Source organism: Salvia splendens, chromosome 1 (genome assembly GCF_004379255.2).
Source record: "Salvia splendens isolate huo1 chromosome 1, SspV2, whole genome shotgun sequence".
NCBI lineage: Eukaryota > Viridiplantae > Streptophyta > Magnoliopsida > Lamiales > Lamiaceae > Salvia > Salvia splendens.
In genome coordinates, this window is record NC_056032.1 from 222,223 (window position 1) to 243,154 (window position 20,932).

The window sequence follows — 20,932 nt, forward strand, 5'->3', positions numbered from 1 at the left end:
CTAACCGTGTCGGAATCTTCAGAATTATAAGGTGATTGTGGATCAAGAAAGTCGGCTTTATCAGGACCTATTATGTCCTCCACCACATCACAATTGTCACGATCCCCTAAATGCACGCCTCCAGCTTCAAAATCTTGTGTTGCAGCTAAATATGGTTCTTCGGCTCTCGTAGACGTACCAACATCAAAATCTTGTGTTGCAGCAAAATATGGTTCTTGGGCTCTCGTTGACGTACCAGCATCATAACTTATGACATGATGACTATGATGTTGAGTAATTGCCGAATACTCAACATATAATTCAATTACACCTCCAATAACCATACTCTCACTAAACATTAGTTGCATGCATACTTCTTCTAGTTGAACACCTATAAACGTGACTCCGGATCCAAAGCATATAGTACGTTTCCATATTATTTGAATATTGTTTTCATATATGCTTATCCCCATCCTTTCACAAATTTTTTCCACAAGGTCATCGTACGAAATTGTTTCATCCAACATAATGAATCCTTTAGCAAAAGGAGGATCATACGAAATAACTGCTCCGGGAATTATCTTTCCACCCCAATATAAATTGACACACCACGTCATACTATCTGCAATAATGTAAAACACAAATAAATATGTATTATTTTTACATTCATCATTATGTAGAGTCAGCCAAAAAATTGACAAAATAATTCTATTAAATACACTACAATATGTATTATCATAACAATCCATAAAATATACTATAACATATAATAGCATAACAATTGGTCAAAATATTTCCATTAAAATATATACTATCATAATAATCCATCAAAATATTAGTGTACCCATAATAATTGGTCAAACTATTATATTAATTACACTACAATATATATTATCACAACAATCAATCAAATATTGGAAGACTAATGTTTAGAAGAATGAGTCTAAAATTTGATATACTAACCGATTAGAAGGACTAATGGTTGAAAGAATTAGCCAAATTCAAAATATCCACGCTTAAATCCACCACCGGGTCGACCCGAGCGAAAGGTTTTTATGCGTTTGGGAAGGGTTTTCGCGTTTTGGGGAGGGAAAGTGTTTATGGTCGCGATGTTGGGGGAGATCTGATAAGGATATGGTTCAACAGAAACACGCCGCTCAAATTGGCGTTTTTAAGCATAACACGCCAACCTCAGTGGCGTTTTTATTAATTAAACACGCCAACTACATTGACGTTTTACCTGGTATACACGCCAACTTCATTGGCGTTTTTTCCCGTCGCTGTATTTGGCGAAAATACACCTCCAATACGACGCGAAGATAAACGCCAATGAGGTTGGCGTTTTTACTAATAGAAACGCCAATGTGGTTGGCGTTTTTCCCATTTTTGGAATAGATAACAAAATGGGTACATTTACGTAATCTTTAGTGTAAAGTGCCCCATAAACCCGATTTTCCCGACTTTTACTATTATGGTTTTGATTTTTGAGTAAATCCTCTCCCGATGTCAAATCCGGCCTAACATTTGACCTGAGGCTGAAACGCAGCGTTTCACGTTAATAGTTGAGCTTCAGTGTTAAAACCGCGCAACCAGTCTCAGTCCGATGCCGCGACAAACCTCCGCCGCCACTGGATTGAAGGCGGAGGGGACAAAAAATATGTATTTTATTAAAAAAGTATTAAAAAACCCCAAGTTATCCTCCGCCGTCGCCGTGCTCCTCGCGGACGCCATCCTGGTTTCTCTCATCATCCCATATGTTCCATGTAACGAGAAATTCACTCTCTTCTTTGCAATTGAGTTAGGTTAGCTACATATTTATGTCTTAATCATTGTTTCGCTCGTGTGTTTCAGATACGAAAATTGATTGGGATGCTTACATGTCACAGGTGAAAATCCCATGTTTTTCTTTCAATTCTGAAAGAAAATACTTATAGTATTACTTGTGATTACTTGCAGTAACGTATGTGAAAGATGATTGGAATTTAGTTGGCATAGAATTGAAAAAAACCATTTTTAAAAGAAAAAGTTTAATTCTATCTAAATCCTGTTAAAGCAAATTTAATTTCTTGTTATGCGGTTTTGAAAAAAATTATATGGTGCAAATTGATTTGGATAGGTTACTGGTTTTCTGGGAGGTGAAAGAGATTACAGCAAATTGAAAGGTGATACAGGGCCTCTGGTATATCCAGCTGGATTTCTGTATATCTACTCTGCCATTCAGTATGTTACTGGTGGAGAGGTTTATCCTGCTCAGGTAAATTTGCAATTTGTTCAATTCTTTTGAACAAATTATTTGCCTTTTACAAATTGGATGAGTATGAGCTTCCCCTTTCTAACCATAAACTTTAAGTTCCCCACTGCCGACTACTTATATTGCTTTGTCTATTCCATGGTTACTGTTTTTTCCCCATTGTTTTGTGATTATTTATTGGCAGAATTTGCATTTCTGATGAATGTAAAGCAATTTAATCGTTGATATTATTTCCACTCTTGTTTGATAATTATTTTTTGTAGCCTTTTAAAAATCTAAAAAAGTACATCTCTTTTTGCAACTCTGATTTCATGATTACTTGAAAGACCATTACAGATATTATGTATACTAAGTTGTCATAACCTGATGTTCTATTGATTACAGATTTTATTTGGCATACTGTACGCTGTGAATCCCGGGATGGTTCTATTTGTTTATTTGAAGACGGATGTGGTATGGAGTTTGATCCTAGTGAACAACTAGTCTTTGTAGCAAAGGTTTTGATTTCAGATCATATGTCTTGCAGCTTCCTTGGTGGGCTCTATGCCTGCTTACTTTGTCAAAAAGATTGCACTCAATCTTTGTGCTTCGCTTGTTCAATGACTGTTTTGCCACAACAATGTTCCATGCAGCACTGATTTCATTTCTTTATCAGAAATGGCATCTAGGTTTAATCATTTTCAGGTAGCATACTGGTTAAATTGGTATTTATTTTTTCTAGTTCTTAATGCATTTGCCAGTAAAGTCATCATTCTTTATTGGTGAATATATTTATTGCCTAAAGGTGCGTTAGACGTTCTTCCTGTTAGCACAGTGGGGCTGTCTCAGTGAAGATGAATGTTCTTCTTTTCGCACCTCCATTGTTACTCCTCTTGCTGAAGGTAAGCTGATTGCTAACATTTTTCATTTGTCAAAATTCCTAAAATGACATTTACATTTTAAGAAACTTACTGGCTCAAACATGGAAAGCAGCTGTGGATGTTTTTGGGGTAATATCTGCTGGTGCAGGTGCGGCCTTAGTACAGGTGATTGCTCTTAAATCCTTCTTGATAATAAATCAGTGTTACCACTGAGTCGCTGATAATGTGTTATATACCTCTACTTTATTTGCTATAATGATATTTATTTATTGAGTTAATTAGCAAATTATCAAAATAAGCAATCTTCAACTGTGGCATGGTCTGACAAAATATTTACCTTTTACAGATTCTCTTGGCTTTACCTTTCATATTATCACACCCAGTCGCATATTTCTCAAGAGCATTTAATCTTGGTCGCGTGTTCGTCCATTTTTGGTACCTCCATTGACCCAGATAATTTTCTATGCTCGACACGTGTTACCTATTCAGTATCAGCACATTGTATACTTACTTTATCGTATAAGGACTTGTATGCAGGTTTATTTAACTATTTCTTGTGACTCTATGATTTAAAATTATTCTGCGGGTTATGGATCACAATGAAAATAAGCTAGTGTTAAATATTTGACATACTACATAGCAATGAGATTAATGCTATATGCATTTCCTGGGATAAAAGTTTAACTGTATTGTCCAGGTCTGTCAATTTTAAATTTGTCCCAGAGCCGGTTTTTATTTCAAAAGGATTTGCGCTGTTTCTACTGGCTGCTCATCTTCTTCTGCTTGCAGTCTTTGCTCATCATAAATGGTGCAGGTAAGGATTATCACCATTTCAATGCCACTAAAGGCTTTTAAGCTGGCCCTTTCTGCTAAATTTATAATCAATTTTTATTTGATTCTCTTTTATATTTTAAGTAAATTTCTTATCAATTCTAATATAGTAGGACCTTTAATATCCATCAGTAGCAAAGATAGTGTCCCATAATCCAATGCTACATACAAATGATTCTTTTTATTGATAAAGTGTCTTTGTTTTTCTTTTGACTTGGTGCAGGCATGAAGGAGGTTTGTTCTCTTTCTTGCATTGTAAACTTGCTCAAACGAAGCTCAAATTTTATAATCCAACTTCTTTCCCACTGAGAGGGCTCAATGAGCAGAATATCAATCCGAGAGTGCTTAAAACAGAGCGTAAGTAATAGCTAATAAATATCCATTTCCCTTTTTTACATATGATTTTAATCACGACTTCATTCCTTCATCCTCTTGTGGAACTCAATTCAGATATTGCAACGACTATGTTTGTTGGGAACTTTGTTGGAGTCGTGTGTGCTCGGTCTCTCCATTATCAGTTCTACTCTTGGTATGTGCTCTTGGACATTGCCTTAATGTTGGAGTCGAGTACTACATTCTTTACTCTGTTTGTAGACGTTCTTAATAATCTTTTCTGGGCCTTTTGTCACTTACAAAAAAAAAGAACCACCACCTACTGACAAACTACCGTCGAAAATAAAGAACAAGATAGGTTCCATGTAACATATTTTGAAAAACAACTCTTCTAATGTCATATATTGACTTGCAGGTATTTCTATTCTCTACCCTATCTATTGTGGCGAACACCATTTCCTACTTGGTTCCGGTAGGTCTCCTGACCTCGAAACTTTAATTCTCTAATCTATTTACTACTATTATCAGCTTCTCCGTCCCCTTTGATAACCCTAATATCTATTCCATGCAGTTTAATTCTGTTTGCTATGGTGGAGTTTTGTTGGAACCTCTTCCCTTCTAATATCTACTCATCAACACTGCTGCTCTGTGGATGGCACCCCCGGAGTATCCATACATGGACAATACTACGAACGGCAAACCTGCAAACTCAAAGAAGGCCAGATGATTATAACCCATGTCAATCAGATTTTGAGGCAGAGCTTGTAGTCCAAAAAAGGTGGGAGGATAGTAGTACTAGCATGGTCATGGCACACTTTTTTTTTTCTTCTTTAGGATACCGATAATGAGAGTTGTACGTAGTGGCAATTCTTGAATCTGTTTTCACACTTGATTTGATGAAAGAAAGAGAGTAATCTGTTTTCACACTCTGACCAAATCAGCGACCTCCTTCCAATACGTTATACGTCAGACCGAATTATATGATCCACTTCACACCACTTTATAAGAAATACCAAGAAATGATGTCAAATATGATCATTTACTATGTTTAGTGTTGTCTAATTAATTCATTGGAGCTCTAGAAATAAGAGAAGCACCCTCACTATTCACATGGAATGGAGTAGGTTCATTTCTTTGAAAATAGGTAAATTTTATATCTGCATTGCAGAGTGAGCCTAGAATTTTCAAAGCTGGGGAATTTTGAAATTTTAATGGTGTCATTTTCGTCACTTTACATTGTTTGTTATGAACCTTCATTAAAATGTTTTCTGCCCAAATCTGGGTTTATTTCATGCACAAGTATCCGGTTTCAATTATGTGGGCCATGTCTACCCAAATCTTTACGGGCCCATTTCTCTAGAAATGAAATAGAGACTAGTACTACTACTTTGAAATGGGATCATAAAATTCTATGTAAGTTCCACTAGATTCGACACGGATAATCCAAGCTCAATTGGGATTATATCAATAATATCACAAATCGAGCCAAAGAAAAAACAAGTAAAGGCCTTGATCTGTGTTTCATGATCTCCTAGTACAATAATGTTAGTTGCATAAAAAAATGTTGAGATGAAGCACAATAATGTATAGATGGGAAGGCAGAGAAGAGAGTAAACATTATTCAACAGTAGTTTCTGTTATTGGCACACTAAGAATCGTATAGGTAGAATAGAAGAAAAGCGAAAAAAGGAAAGAGATGAGAGATGTTTGAAATGCGGAAAAATAGATTAGTAGTAGTAGTAGTAGTACATGAATGTAAGATGTTTACGTAGCAGCCTATTTAATTTATGAACATATAACGAAGCTAACTGTGTGGCAGCGGAGCAGTTGTAGTACGACGTTGTTCGCCCATGCAGCTACACCGATTACTCACCAGCTGAATTCGCCGCCGCTGAGGAGGAGCGCCGTCACAGCTGCGGTGGTGGTTTTAATATTCAACCTATTCACCAAATTGCCACTCAGTGCCCCTCCCCTACCTAATTACTTTCCCATTTTAAAATTATGATTAACATTGCTTGCATTACCATCACACAAGCTGAAAAATACTCCATACTAGTACATCGTGTTTAGATCAAAGAGATTCTTGTAATACTCTTCATATTTGAAAATTTGTTTATTAACTTGTAATTTAAGAAGCCGATACAAAATAGTTCAAATAAAAGCCCTTCATAAATTATACTAGTATTTCCAGCTGTGTTACAATTTGCCTAAACAAGGATTTTGTTCTTTTATTGACTAAACATCTAACTATTATAAAAACTGCTCTAAGTCTTCTCACTGTGAACTGAACCACATAATTTCAGCTTGATTATTTAACAAATTTTGCAATTATACATTTATTTTTTAATATATTTAGCCTATAATATACATTACCTTATACATGTAATTAATGTGTATTAGGAAAAAAAATCAAAAGATAACTCAAAAAGAAACTGGTGGAGCTACTTTTGGTTTTAGCTTTTCTATACGTCTTCTCTATTTCATGTCCTTTTTTATTAATAAAAGTAGCGCTAGCTGTTTGTGATCTTTAATTGCTTTAAAAACTATAGAAAATACAAGGATTCCCAAATCTAGTTGGCGCTGATGATTGACATCAGACTCTATTTTATTTCTATTAATTTAAATTAGCTTGATCAATGAATTTTTTTATTTTCGGTATAAATTGGATTGAAATCAAGTACTCCCTATTTGAACTTGAACATTGATTATAGAAATGATCCATATATTCACCCTGAACAAAGGGGGGCTAAATTATTGAGAATCTCTCTTCCTGACTTATTGAAAACTTATTTTGGTTGGAAAATGATTGATCGATTTTTTTATTAATTAATTTTATCCGATCACCATAAACTATATAAAAATGCTTCAAAAGATTAAAATGAAAATAACAATGGAGAACCTTTATTTAGTAAGCAGTGAAAACTAGAAACAAAATCCCTTTGAAGAAATGATCCAAAAAGATAACGCAAATTGTTGATTAGGGTTTGAACACTTGAAAAAGGATGTTAATGCTTATGCACTTAGTCAAGTCAGCATATTCACAACAATAATCAATAGTTGAATTGTCCTAATCTTGATTAGTATAGTGAAATAATTGCAGAGTTAACCTACCAACAAAGACTAAGTTGAAAAGGGGCAAATGATTGTGATTGGCGGCAGGCGGTGGTAATATATACAGTACCATGTATACTAAGTAAACATTTTGAGAGAGAGAGAGAGAGAGAGAGAGAGGGGCAAAAGGAAAAAGAATTTATTATCCAACTTTTGAGTGGTTAAGATGTTGTAGTAGATGGTGAGTCAAGTACCACCTAAACATGAGCAGATATCAATGTGCACTATATTGGTAGCTAGCTCAATTTGAGAAAGAAATATGGAGTACAATATTTTCTCATAGAATAGAATTAATTTAATCTCAACTAGCAGTGTTTCGACACGTGGTTTATCTCTCCAGCTTGCTCAAGAGATCTTCCATTGGGGGCACCTCCTTCACAATTTCTTGCCAATCAGGCATTCCCTGCAAAACAAATGCTTACTATCTCAACATGGAAACCAAGTATATTCATCTGGCTCTTCACCCTTCAGACGCTCCGAATCAAGACTCTTCCATAAAGTTTACATATCTAAGCTAACAGACTGGCCATAAAAAATAGCAATAAGAATGCCAAAAATGTCCATAAAGTAGCTACAAGTTGATGTATAGTGAAATGGCAGCCTTCATATTCTAGTGGGAGGGAGACTTTGATCTTTGATGGTTGGTGGTCGAGAATCAACTTTACTAATGCTTCTGTGGCATTTTATGGTGGATAGGATATATTGATTTTCAGAATTGACACGCTTAATCCTAATTTGTAAAAAAAAAAAAAAAAAAAAAAACTGATCCGTGACTTAAGCCTCAACGTCTGACAATCCTGACCAGCTAGTCGCTTAGAGTGATCTTTAGTAACAGCTAATGCAACAGAACAAGGTTCGGAGAAGAGAAAAAGATATCCTTCTCCACCAATACATTCACAAATCACAATGAAGAGTTTCATTGGTTGCATAAAAAGATTTAACAGCTTATGAGGATTGTAATCAGCAAAGAATCACTAACCAGCCCTGATTTTCGAACACGGCCATCTAGACGGAGAATTATGTACACATCTTCACCCGGAGTTATGCCTTCAGCCTCTTGTTGATCTCTTATCCACCTGGAAGTAAAAAGGTTAAAGTCCATATTTGGTTTTAAAGCTTTACGTAATTCAAAAATCATGCACATTAATATAAACATTGTCTTATTGGAATATCCTACTCTCGGATAAGAAAAATTATCATGTGCCATCAATGGAGAGTTCCCGAGTAAAATTGTGGAAACAGTTACCAAGAAAATTACAGCCATGCTTTTCTTTATCTTGATAGTGGGATGTCTAGTAATCGAGAGAGCTAAGTCAAAAGATATTCATAATCTTGCAAGTACCAACCTTTCCCATTCAGCAGCTGATACCACTTCTGCTCGGAATCGAATCTCAGCTTTGATTTTTGAATTTGCAACAACTGATTGAGTTCGCTTATCAAAATCTTCCTAGCAAAATGTAAGTAGAACAAATCAATCAGAACAGAACATACACTGTTTTTTGATATATATTCAAGGGAAGGTAGAATAATAAGTAGAATGATCTTTTCTCTCAAACAGGACAATCATACGAATATGAAACAACTACCATTGACTATGTTATGACCAACAAAAACTTGATAAACCTCTGTCAGATGGTTAAGGTGCAACACAATTGACACCATGCAATATTAGGAGTCACTCAGATTCCATGACAAACAATTCATTTAGACCCTATCTAAAGTGTCTTACCCCAATTGATGGGAGAGAAGCAGCTGCTTTTGGAGAAAGACCAAAGCCTTTTTTCTCTGCCAGCGGTTCTCTCCTTTCACCCCATACAACAGGAATCAGTATAACTCCTCTCCGGAGAAGATTTGTTCGAAACCTCTCTGCCTTTCGCATGGCTGAATCAACTGTCTCTTTCTTCCCAGCCAAAATAACCTACAGCTGGTACCAGACTTAATGCCAAATGATGGAAGGATATAAGCAAAATGTGGGTACTGTGAACCCTCAATAGGATCAAAAGAACACAGGCACTACCACATAAACTAAGCCTCACTTCTAAAAGGTTAAAGAGGGAATTTGAATAAAAAAATTCAACTTCAAAATTATAAAGTGAAAAAAAAATTATTGAGGAAATGTTACAACAAACGTTGACAGAAAATGCCTGAGGTCATTTTAAACAAGCAGTTGTAACATCTAGAGAGGATATGATGCCAAAATAGAGTTCGTAGAGGGTTTTTCTCAGTAACAACTTAATCCTTGTTTGAAACCTTGTTAGAAAAAAAATGAGAGAAGAAGAGTCACTAACAGGCCTTGCTGTGTCCCGTAGCTGCACAAGTTCAACAATCCTGTTTGTCGAAAGGCGCAGAGGAAGCCTTGATAGTGTTTCATTCCTTGTAATTTGAGCAAACTGTTCCTCCTCCTTTTTGTTGTCCCATAAGAATAAAGCCACAAAAACAATAATACCTGCACCATGCTGAGCCAAAAACTTAATTAATTTCTTGAAAGACTTCTGTTATTTTGGGCATGACTTTATGTCATGCACACATTATACATTACACATTACACAACATACATTAGACATTATACAGTATACATTATACTTTACCTCCAATATTTATTCCTGCATTTTCAGATGTCTGTAACAGGTCAGGAGCACCATCACCACCTTTGATTGCAGCAAATAGTCTAGGTATGGTTAAGAACAATGAGATTCCCGCAGCAGCTGTGAATGCCACATAGAAAAATCTGCGAATCCCGCGGAAAGGTGCCTGGACCTCACTAATGAGCTTTAGATCCCTTCGAAAGCCATAGCCTATATCCTCTCCACCCAGTCTGGCCTGTTGATGACGTTGCAATGAGAAATGGTGCAAGATTTTACAAGGTGAGCATTGACAGTTGAAATATATTGGAATATCTTGAAATATAGAAACATATGCAAAATAAAAGGTGGCCATAATTGAGAAGCCAACGTCTTCTTGCAATTCCTTGAATTCAGGCATAGCTCTAAATGAGGCCAAATCAGGATCATTTAGAATGGTTCCAAACTTGAGGTCATATTCTCTCAAAGCTGTTCGTAAACATTCAGCAGCTTTCTTGGCTTCCTCCCTTCAACACACAACAGAAGGGAAAAAAAGGATTCCTCATCAATGCAAAATGATCAAATTTATACATAGTTGAATCTGACCCAAAATTCTACACCTGCATAGTATAGCAGCTTCTAAATTGTCAATCAGAAAGAGACTAGATTGGCTTTGTCTTGCATCCTTCCCATGGTAACACGAGTTCAACAAAGAATACAAATTTTACCTGTAGGCATGGCAGCAAGCTTTGTTATACAGAGCAGCTTGAGCCTCCACAGGGTTAGGATCCAAAGTGAGAGCAGTGTCAAACTGTTCAAGAGCATCCTTAACCTGGAATATAACTCGAAGAAATTGATACTAAAACTTGGAAGAACTCCCCTAGAAATACTAATCTTTGAAATCAAATGAGAGAAAAAGAATGCTAGTAGCCTTATGAAAACTTTATCAGAAACTTGTAGCCCTAATATTCATTTATTAAGAAAATAGCACTAAGCATTAAGAATCTCTTTCACATATTCTTCAGGTTTTACTCCCATGATGAAACATATACAACCACAATGCACATAAGTTTCCTATTTGAAATCCAAACTTTATCTCAACCGAGCTTACAAATTCATTTATCTTGGATAATTATTAAATGAGCTTAGCTCAAACAAGCTCCAATCCAGATAAAAACAACTTTGTTTAGCTGGGACTATTCATCAACGAAATACAAATACTGCAAGTCTACACAGACTATTGTACTGATCATATCCAATACTCTACTTTGCAACAAACTCTATAGCATTCTAAATCAATAGCCAATTACAAAAATAACTTCAAAATTGCAAAAAATAAAAAAAAATGAGACAGTAATTTAGTTTAAAACAAGTACCCGTCCTTTGGCGAAAAGAGACAGTCCCAAATTAACACATGACTCAGCCGTGGCGGCACTAATTTCCGGCGAAGTAGAGGATGGCGACGGAGAGCAATTAACTAACTGTCCATGAGTGATTTTCGCGGGCTGGATCGACGCACAAAACGAGTAAGAGGATGAAAAATTTCTGCTAAGGAAACACGCCTTTGATATCAACAACGAGCTCGAATTTGGCGGGGACGGGCAGCGGCGGAAATGGTGGTGGTGGAGTGGTGCAAAATTTGCCGCCGCCATTAATTCATAGGCAATATCTATCGGTTTATCTGTAACGGTTGCTACCATCCGATATTTTACTTTTATTTATTTTAATAAATTTTTAACGAATTCTACATAATTAATGGGCTGATTCTCAAAGCCCATTTTTCTGGATTCGGATTCCTAATAAACGGCCCATCGCGTACCCAAAAGTTACACCAATGATCAATGCCAATGAAGTCTTTTCCCAAATACTAGAATTACAATTGTTTTATTTTCAACCTCATAAATTTTACAATGATGGAGAAAATTGTGGTTTCCATTAAGATTTCAATAAGGATTTTGCTGTGTAGTTGCAAATCAGTGTCAGCATAGTCAAGCAATTATTCAAAATTGATTTGAATCTAAATGAGTTATAGTGTATGTATGCATATGCATATATATAAAATTGATCACTTCCTTTCCTTCTTGGCAATCTAATTATATCTCATTATTTTATCATCGATTTATTTAGGAGGTCCTTATCACCTTTATTTTCCTGAATGATCATATTCATCTAGAAAAGAAAGCACTAGGGAAGTGAATCATATTTAAGCTGCAGTGTAATGAGGAATAATAAAATTAAAGAATATTATTGTTTGTTGCTAGTGTAGATGGTATGCATTTGCAGAATATTTTTTCAATTAAAAGCAATATGAGAGGTTGTGATGATAGTTGCTGTCCCACATTGTTTGTCTTATTCTTGGAAAAGGCTGCTTCCGTCATCCTGCACCTGCAGTTTAAAATGACTGTTATTATTTTCAACAAAATAGGGTGTGTGTTAATTAGTAGTATATAATACCTAAGGCTAAAAATGTATTAATCACATTGATTTAGTGGAATTAATGCTATTTATTCAGATCTCGGACTAATCCGTTTAGTGATCCTCTATCACACTAACTTTATAACTTACTAAACAAGCAAAATCCGAGCTTACAATTCGAGATCATTCACTAATCAACCGTACAAATAGTATTATTTTACTTTCTCTACAATTACAATTTTTACACGATTTGTGTTTTTTTTTTTAATTTTGCCAAATTGATCCGACATGATAAATAGTCTGAAATTTACAGAAATAATTTATATCACCAATGTCACGTTAATTTAAAAACAACTAAAAGTTCACATATTTCACCATTGATCATAAAATGGATAAATAAATTATAGTAATAAAAACAAACAAAACAAAGGGGGTTATTGCTTTGTCAGTCACCACTTAACTTTGTCGAAAGGACATGACAATAATTTTCTGAAAAACTAATAATCTTACTAAGTCAACTCATCCAAGAATATTTTTATTTATTCATCTCAAATTAACAGAATCAAAATAATCAGAAATCCAACATAAAGTATGACGTAATGTAAATTAAATTAGGGGTGAATATAGAACGTAGGAAATGAAGGCATTTGACAATGATGAAATTTGTTTGTGAAGTGGCCACGATATATATCCACTTGGGAGAGCAATAATGCATGGGTATTTCATTAATGGATAAAGCAACCAACAAGTAATTTCAAGTACAACATTGTCATCATGCAACACCACATTATTAATGTACGGATTATTACATTTTCTAGAGTTGAAATATGAGTTTGCATCTACTAGAATACATATAGATTTCCATTTTCCTTACATTTTTATAGATTCCATTATCTTGTAATGTAGATAAGATTCATATTGTGTTCAGTTGTTCACCACCAATCGTAGATGTTTCCATTAAATGGTTTCCTAGATCTCCCTTTTTGGGTACTACTCCTACCACACATCAACAAAAAAAAGAGAGAGATGAAATTGATACATTTCTTAGATTTTAAATTTCGATTCTTATACTAGTATCTTTATGTGATTAATTAGTTGATAACGGTACACAGAAATATCAATTTATGGACCTCAACATAATTATAAGTTATAAGACAAAACCATGATTGTGATTGCAATGCGACGAAAAATATAAATAATTGAAAGTGGAATGGATAAGGCCGTATGAACTAAGGGTACGTGAATGATGTCATGTTCATAATAAAGCCTTTACCATTTCACTTTACAAGAGTATTTCATAATTATATATACCTTTTTTCTCCCCCTTCTATTTCTATTAAAAAGTCCACTTTATAGTACAAATTCTGCCCATCTAAGTAGTGTAAGAACCATTTTTTTTACGATTAGTAGTTTTTTTTTTTCTATTTCTATATATCTATGATAATAGATAAAGATTAAAATCCAACTTTTGTAGGTAGATGAGCCGTTTTCTTTGTTTTGCCAATAACCTTATGCTTCTCAGGGCCAATAACAATCTTGATCCAAGATAAGCAAAGTTATCCGATCTAAAATGTGTATTCTTATTATATTTTATCTTATCTCGTCTTCCCTATCGAACATGATATCCAAGTGAAATGGATGTGGGAGATTGAAGAGAAAGAATCATGGTAGGTTGATGATAATGGAAGACACAATTATGCAGACAAGGGCACGCTCATGTTGTCTGAATCTAGTCATAGAAAACAAGGCACGCCAAAAAGATATCTTTCTCTTGCATTGTGGGAAAAGCTGAACCCTAACCATGAGAGAGAGAGAGAGAGAGAGAGAGAGAGAGAGAGAGAGAGAGAGAGAGAGAGAGAGAGAGAGAGAGAGAGAGAGAGAGAGAGAGAGCACTAACTGTTGCCCTGAAATCATACATCTAAAAGCCATCTTTCACACACATCACCAATACATTAAGTCTCTCACTTGTTTTCAGAAAGGTAAAAACATTATTTTTGGGGCTTATGTCATTTGATGAAAGGGAGATGGACCTCTAATTTCTTTTCTTCACCCCTCCCCACCCTTTTTTTTTCTTTCCTTGTTTTCTGATCTGCATTCTTCAGAATTACTCTAATTCTTGATTACTACTATTAAATTATTGTCCTAGATCAATAAATGATCATTATAATGAACATGCACACACATATACAACATATGCGACATATGTATAGTCGCATTAAACTGTACATACGTATACATACTATGCATATAATACTTACATAGATATAGTCGAACCTGAGTGATGTCACTAAAAAGGGGCAAAGGGTGGTTGTGATAAAATGTTCACAGACATGAATATTAGTGAAGAATAATGCTAGTAAACTTTAATGTGGATAGGACATAACTAAATATATAAGGAAGTGTTAGGCTTCAAACCCTTTAAATTAAACTACAAATTACGAATTAAAACTTATTGTGAAATACTGAAATGTGTATAATTCGTTGATTAAATATATAAATTCATAAATATGTATAATTCATTGACTAAATATATGGAGCACCAATTAACACGAATTTATATGATAAGATGGTAAATACATGCATGCTAGATGATCTTTCGTAATTACCTAAATATAGTTAAAAACTGTTATTTTATTTTAGATAGACAGATAGATATGCCAGAGAACAAATTGTACATGTTGAGAGATTTGGTAGAAACGACACCAGGTTTCCGATTTATTCTGTTTTGATTTGCAAAGTCGTTGCACATAAGCCGCACAAGTTACAATCATACAAAAGAAAATTATTTGTTCCACACGTCAGCAGTAATTAACAACTTTTTCTTTAATTTTCCATTATTATTATTATTATTATTAATATTACTATTATTGTTATTATTATTATTATTATATAAAAGATGAAACAGATGCCCAGAAATAATGCGTGATTGATTCAATTGTCTTTTCTCATGCAAGCACTCATTTTGTGTGTTGGGATAAGAAGAAAAAAGAGGATGTTATTGTTTCTCTTATGTGGCGAACCAAAACCCAATCCCTTCCTTTTATTTTGTTCTTCCATCACAAATGTTTGGGTTTTATTCATTCTAGTAATACTTTTGGAATATAATGATTTTATCCTTTTAAAATTGGATGAGATGAACAAACCTTTATTGAACTTTCAATTTTATATACTACTTTGACTTCATTTTGTAATATTGTAATTACAATTTTGTTTTTTTTTTCTACATTTATAAGAGTATTATTTTTATTTTCTAGAAAAGTTAATGGTTAAGGGCTTTCAGTTACAAGCAAGTCTCATCTTTGGGTTATGTGATGTAAAAATGATCTGATAATTAATACAGGGAGTATTTTTTTCCAATTATTATTATTATTGTTATTATATTATTATTATTATTATTATTATTATTATTATTATTATTATTATTATTATTATTATTATTATTATTATTATTATTATTATTATTATTATGGCCCTGTAAAAGTACCAGTAACACAATTTTAGGCTGGTTTGATCCATCACTTAGGCGGAACTCTTTTTAATTCCCCCTTTCTTAAATTGTCCAAATTAAATCACAATATATCTATAATGGCTTGCGGATTTGGACATGAAATATAAAATTTTGAATTAATATAATCAAATTGTTTCTTGTCCAATAATAAAAAGCAACCCTATTGGTCACTGAAATAAATGTGAAAACAATATGATAAATAAGTATTTTTCGTTTGATGACGATGTCTATCATTATGATATGGAGTACTATTATTCAACAATCATAGTCTCATAGATAAATTATATTTAAAATTTCAAATTGTAATATGTAACTTGTAACTTTTTAATATATATATATAGGAGCGTTATTCTCCTATTCATTCCTTAGATCCTTTATTCTTCTTAATATGGGCCGTTAGATCTCATTCATCAACGGTTCAGATGATCTGCATTATTACACTATAATGGTGCATTATTCAACTGAAAATCTGCATTATTACACTATAATGGTGGATTATTAGCCGGTGTGCATTATTCAACTGAAAATCTGCATTATTAAATGACACGTGGCACCAATCTAACCGTCGGATGACAAAATCGTGGGACTGAGATTAAAAAGAACAAAGAACAAAAGATACAAAAAGGAAATGAATACATCCATATATATATATATAGGGTTGTGATCAATTGAGATTTTTTAGCTTAATTGAGAATTGAGATGCATTATAAGCCACTCATTTTTATTAAATGAGTGGTCCAGAATTTGCCACATGGAAAATATTTTTACATTAATTAATTGTGAAAGGGCATATTTGTAATTTCATCATATATTTTATTTAATAAATATTTTTTTTATTTTTTTAAAAAAATTTATTTTTTTTCGATTTTTTATTTATTTATTTATTTATTTTTTTTTGTCAACTACATATACAATTCATGTCAACTACACACATGTAATGTCAACTACATATACAATTCATGTCAACTACACACATATAATGTCAACTACATATACAATTCATGTCAACTACACATATATAATGTCAATTATAAGCTATTGACATTTGATGTGCAGAGCTATTGACATTTGATGTGCAGACTACACATCGTAGTTGACATAATGTCTCAGTAGTTGACATCGAGCGAAAATTTAAAAAAAATTTAAAAAAAATTAAAAAAAAATAAAAAAATTAAAAAAATTAAAATTTTTTTAGTTGTTGACATTTTAATACGAGTTGTTGACATTTGATATTCTGGCTATTGAAATGAAATGACGATAATACCCCTTAGTTGACATAATCTACTTGCAGTTGACATTTCAAAATGAGTGGCTGAAAATGCATCTCAATTCTCAATTAAGCTAAAAAATCTCAACCTAACAAGACCCTATATATATATATATATATATATATATATATATATAGGGGTGCATTATAATGATAACCCCAATTTCCGTAATAACCCTATAACTAAATCTGGACCACACATGTTTAAAATCACGTGGTCTAGATTCAAACTTAGCTTTCCTTCATAAAAAAGGCACAGAGGGTAAATATGTTATTTCGCTTATTTAATTTCTGAATTTCGCTCATGATAAAATTTACGTATCCAAATTTCGCTCATTTAAATACGTAAAATCTTATTTCCCATGATATACAGATGTATGAGGTTCAGTTACACGTATGCATGAGGTTCAGTTATACGTAAAATCTTATTTCCCATGATATACAAATTTCGCTCATTTAAATACGTAAAATCATATTTAAGTATCATTTTATCAGTTAAAAGTATCATTTTATCAACTCAGAGTATCATTCTATCCGGCAAAACTATCATTCTATGCAATACACCTAACATATATCATTTTATCATTTTATCAGTCAGTCAAAAGTATCATTTTATCAACTCAGAGTATCATTCTATCCGGCAAAACTATCATTCTATACAATAAACCTAACATATATCATTTTATCATTTTATCAGTCAAAAGTATCATTTTATCAACTCAGAGTATCATTCTATCCGGCAAAAACTATCATTCTATGCATTAAACCTAACATATATCATTTTATCAGTCAGTCAAAAGTATCATTTTATCAACTCAGAGTATCATTCTATAAGCAAAAACTATCATTCTATGCAATAAACCTAACATATATCATTTTATCATTTTATCAGTCAAAAGTATCATTTTATCAACTCAAAGTATCATTCTATCCGGCAAAACTATCATTCTATGCAATAAAACCTAACATATATCATTTTATCAGTCAGTCAAAAGTATCATTTTATCAACTCAGAGTATCTAATATCCGGCAAAACTATCATTCTATGCACTAAACCTAACATATATCATTTTATCATTTTATCAGTCAGTCAAAAGTATCATTTTATCAACTCAGAGTATCATTCTATCCGATAAAACTATCATTCTATGCAATAAACCTAACATATATCATTTTATCATTTTATCAGTCAGTCAAAAGTATCATTTTATCAACTCAAAGTATCATTCTATCCGGCAAAACTATCATTCTATGCAATAAACCTAACATATATCATTTTATCAGTCAGTCAAAAAGTATCATTTTATGAACTCAGAGTATCATTCTATCCGGCAAAACTATCATTCTATGCAATACACCTAACATATATCATTTTATCATTTTATCAGTCAGTCAAAAGTATCATTTTATCAACTCAAAGTATCATTCTATCCAACAAAACTATCATTCTATGCAATAAACCTAACATATACCATTTTATCATTTTATCAGTCAGTCAAAAAGTATCATTTTATCAACTCAGAGTATCATTCTATCCGGCAAAACTATCATTCTATGCAATAAACCTAACATATATCATTTTATCATTTTACGTGATATTTGGCGAAATTCAGAAATTAAATGAGGGAAATGACATATTATCATTTTATCAACTCAGAGTATCATTCTATCCAGCAAAACTATCATTCTATGCAATAAACCTAACGTATATCATTTTATCATTTTACGTGATATTTGGTGAAATTCAGAAATTAAATGAGGGAAATGACATATTTACCCCCGCGCCTTTTTTATGAAGTAAATCTAAGTTTGAATTTCAACCACAAGATTAGAAAATATGTGTGGTTCAGATTTGGTTATAGGGTTATTATGTGATTTAGGGGTTATCATATGATCACAACTCTCTATATATATATATATGTTTGTGATCAAATACTAACTTTTTATTGTAATAACTAATAACTAAATATCAATATTGTACGTTAAAAATATCAACACAAAGATATAAATTTGTCAATCTCTCTTGTGTTGATAAATTATGTTTTTGTATTGATATTTAAATTTACATGTTGTATTGATATAATTATGTCTTTGTGTTGTAATTTTAATACATAACATTGATAGTTATTAGATATTATTGTAAATAGTTAGCACCCTAGTCCAACCCTATATATATATAGGGTTTTGATCTATGCAAAACTAGATTTAAATACAGAAACGCAGAACAATATCACACGTAGGACACTTTTAGGTCATAGTTAGTTAATTTTTAGGTCATGCTAACAAAGCATGACCTAAAATGATCTTAGCATGACATTAAACCCAAATATTATAATATGACCTAAAATTGCTTAATTATGACCTTCCGTGTTTTTGATTAATTATTGATCATTAGATCATCTAATCATAGGGCCAAGATTTGGGCTGCATTTCTGAATTTAAATGCATTTTTATTTTGATCATCGTAAAAAAGCTTTGGATTAAGAGTTTTGAAACGAAACCACGTTTTTCACATAAAAAACATATGCATCGGATGCTGTCTGCCGACATCACTAAAATCGTTACAAGTGGGAAAACAGTAACAACCACATTCACTCAAAAAGCTATTTTTCCATGGCAATGGCATATACATCTAACTTGTTTTACTTTTACATCAACAATTTAAAATATATACAATTGTTACTTCACATGTCCAACTAATTAAATAATACTATATGATGCGCTACACATTGATGTTCTGGATGGTCGATATAATCTAAACAAACATATAGCACGTTTCTAAATGAAGAGCTCAACGTACAAAGCAAGAAATAAACATATACTACTAGTACTACGTAGTATTTAAACATTTGGGGTTATTAACGAAAGCATGCTTATTTATATATGTCAATAACTATATTTTTTAAAAATAGATTTTTGTAATTTTATCTATAGCAAAATAGTACTTTGCTCACAAATTAGGCTTTAATGTGTATATATATAGTAATTAAATAAAATATCCAAAAAATAAAAGAATAAATTGAGGGGTTTAATTTGCAGTGTGGATTGTTTCCAAAAGTGATTTGGCATTTCGCTAACAAATGTTGTTAGCTTTGTCGGGTGATATCTAAACCTCTCTATATTGGTACAAGACTAGTTCCCTTTTTCAAGAATTCGGTTTCACGAAATTTTGGTAAACATAAACAATAGAATGGTTTACGTGAAAAATAGATGTTATTTAACCACAAATAACTAAACCAACATTTTAGGATAACTACAACTTGCAAGAAAAAGGAGGAAACACTCACGTCATCACTTTTTAATTGTTTTTCCTCAACCAGTAATTAATGAAACATACAGTTGGTTTATAGATTAGATTAGCTTACAGTTTAATCACACTAATAGTACTCCTATAAAATTTTGTGGATATAGCTAAAGCTTTCAAAATAAGTAACTAACATCAATTGTTTGAATAAATTAGATTAGCTTACAATTTAATCACACTTGGTTCTGGGTCAGGTTACCTGGCCCAGAGATTTGTGCGTTTATTGCGAATGATTTTGGCACATAGTAATAATTTTCTTTATATATGCTCAATTAACGCTACTATGATTTGTGGTTTTTGTAATATACAGTATATCAATTGTTCAGGTTGATATTTGATAATTAATTAAAAAATAGTTTCATTTAAATTGCCTAATTTATATATATTTACAAAAGTAGAGTAATATAGGGAGGGGTTATACTAAAATGATAACCACAATTAAAATGACAATGTACCACTAATAGGAACCTTTAGATTTAGAAGCAGATTCAACCTTACTCTATCACGTGACA

At 32.8% G+C, this 20,932-nt stretch overlaps 1 protein-coding gene and 1 pseudogene across 2 annotated transcripts; one reads left to right on the forward strand and one right to left on the reverse strand.

Moving 5' to 3' along the window:
• Positions 1–1,564: 1,564 nt before the first annotated feature.
• LOC121792876 lies at positions 1,565–5,191 on the forward strand (annotated as a pseudogene).
• A 2,291-nt stretch (positions 5,192–7,482) lies between these two features.
• On the reverse strand, positions 7,483–11,620 carry LOC121805778 (protein LOW PSII ACCUMULATION 1, chloroplastic-like). 2 transcript variants are annotated; one of them, XM_042205785.1, is made up of 9 exons: positions 11,303–11,620; positions 10,655–10,758; positions 10,318–10,453; positions 9,954–10,185; positions 9,654–9,811; positions 9,095–9,283; positions 8,712–8,812; positions 8,345–8,441; positions 7,483–7,768 (listed from the first exon to the last, which is right to left on the reverse strand). In XM_042205785.1, the coding sequence occupies exons 1-9, from the start codon at positions 11,576–11,578 to the stop codon at positions 7,694–7,696; spliced, it is 1,368 nt and encodes a 455-aa protein (XP_042061719.1). In that variant the 5' UTR covers positions 11,579–11,620; the 3' UTR covers positions 7,483–7,693. The 2 variants fall into 2 exon arrangements, with proteins under 2 accessions (XP_042061719.1, XP_042061710.1); XM_042205776.1 differs by having other exon boundaries at positions 9,954–10,453.
• Positions 11,621–20,932: the final 9,312 nt, after the last annotated feature.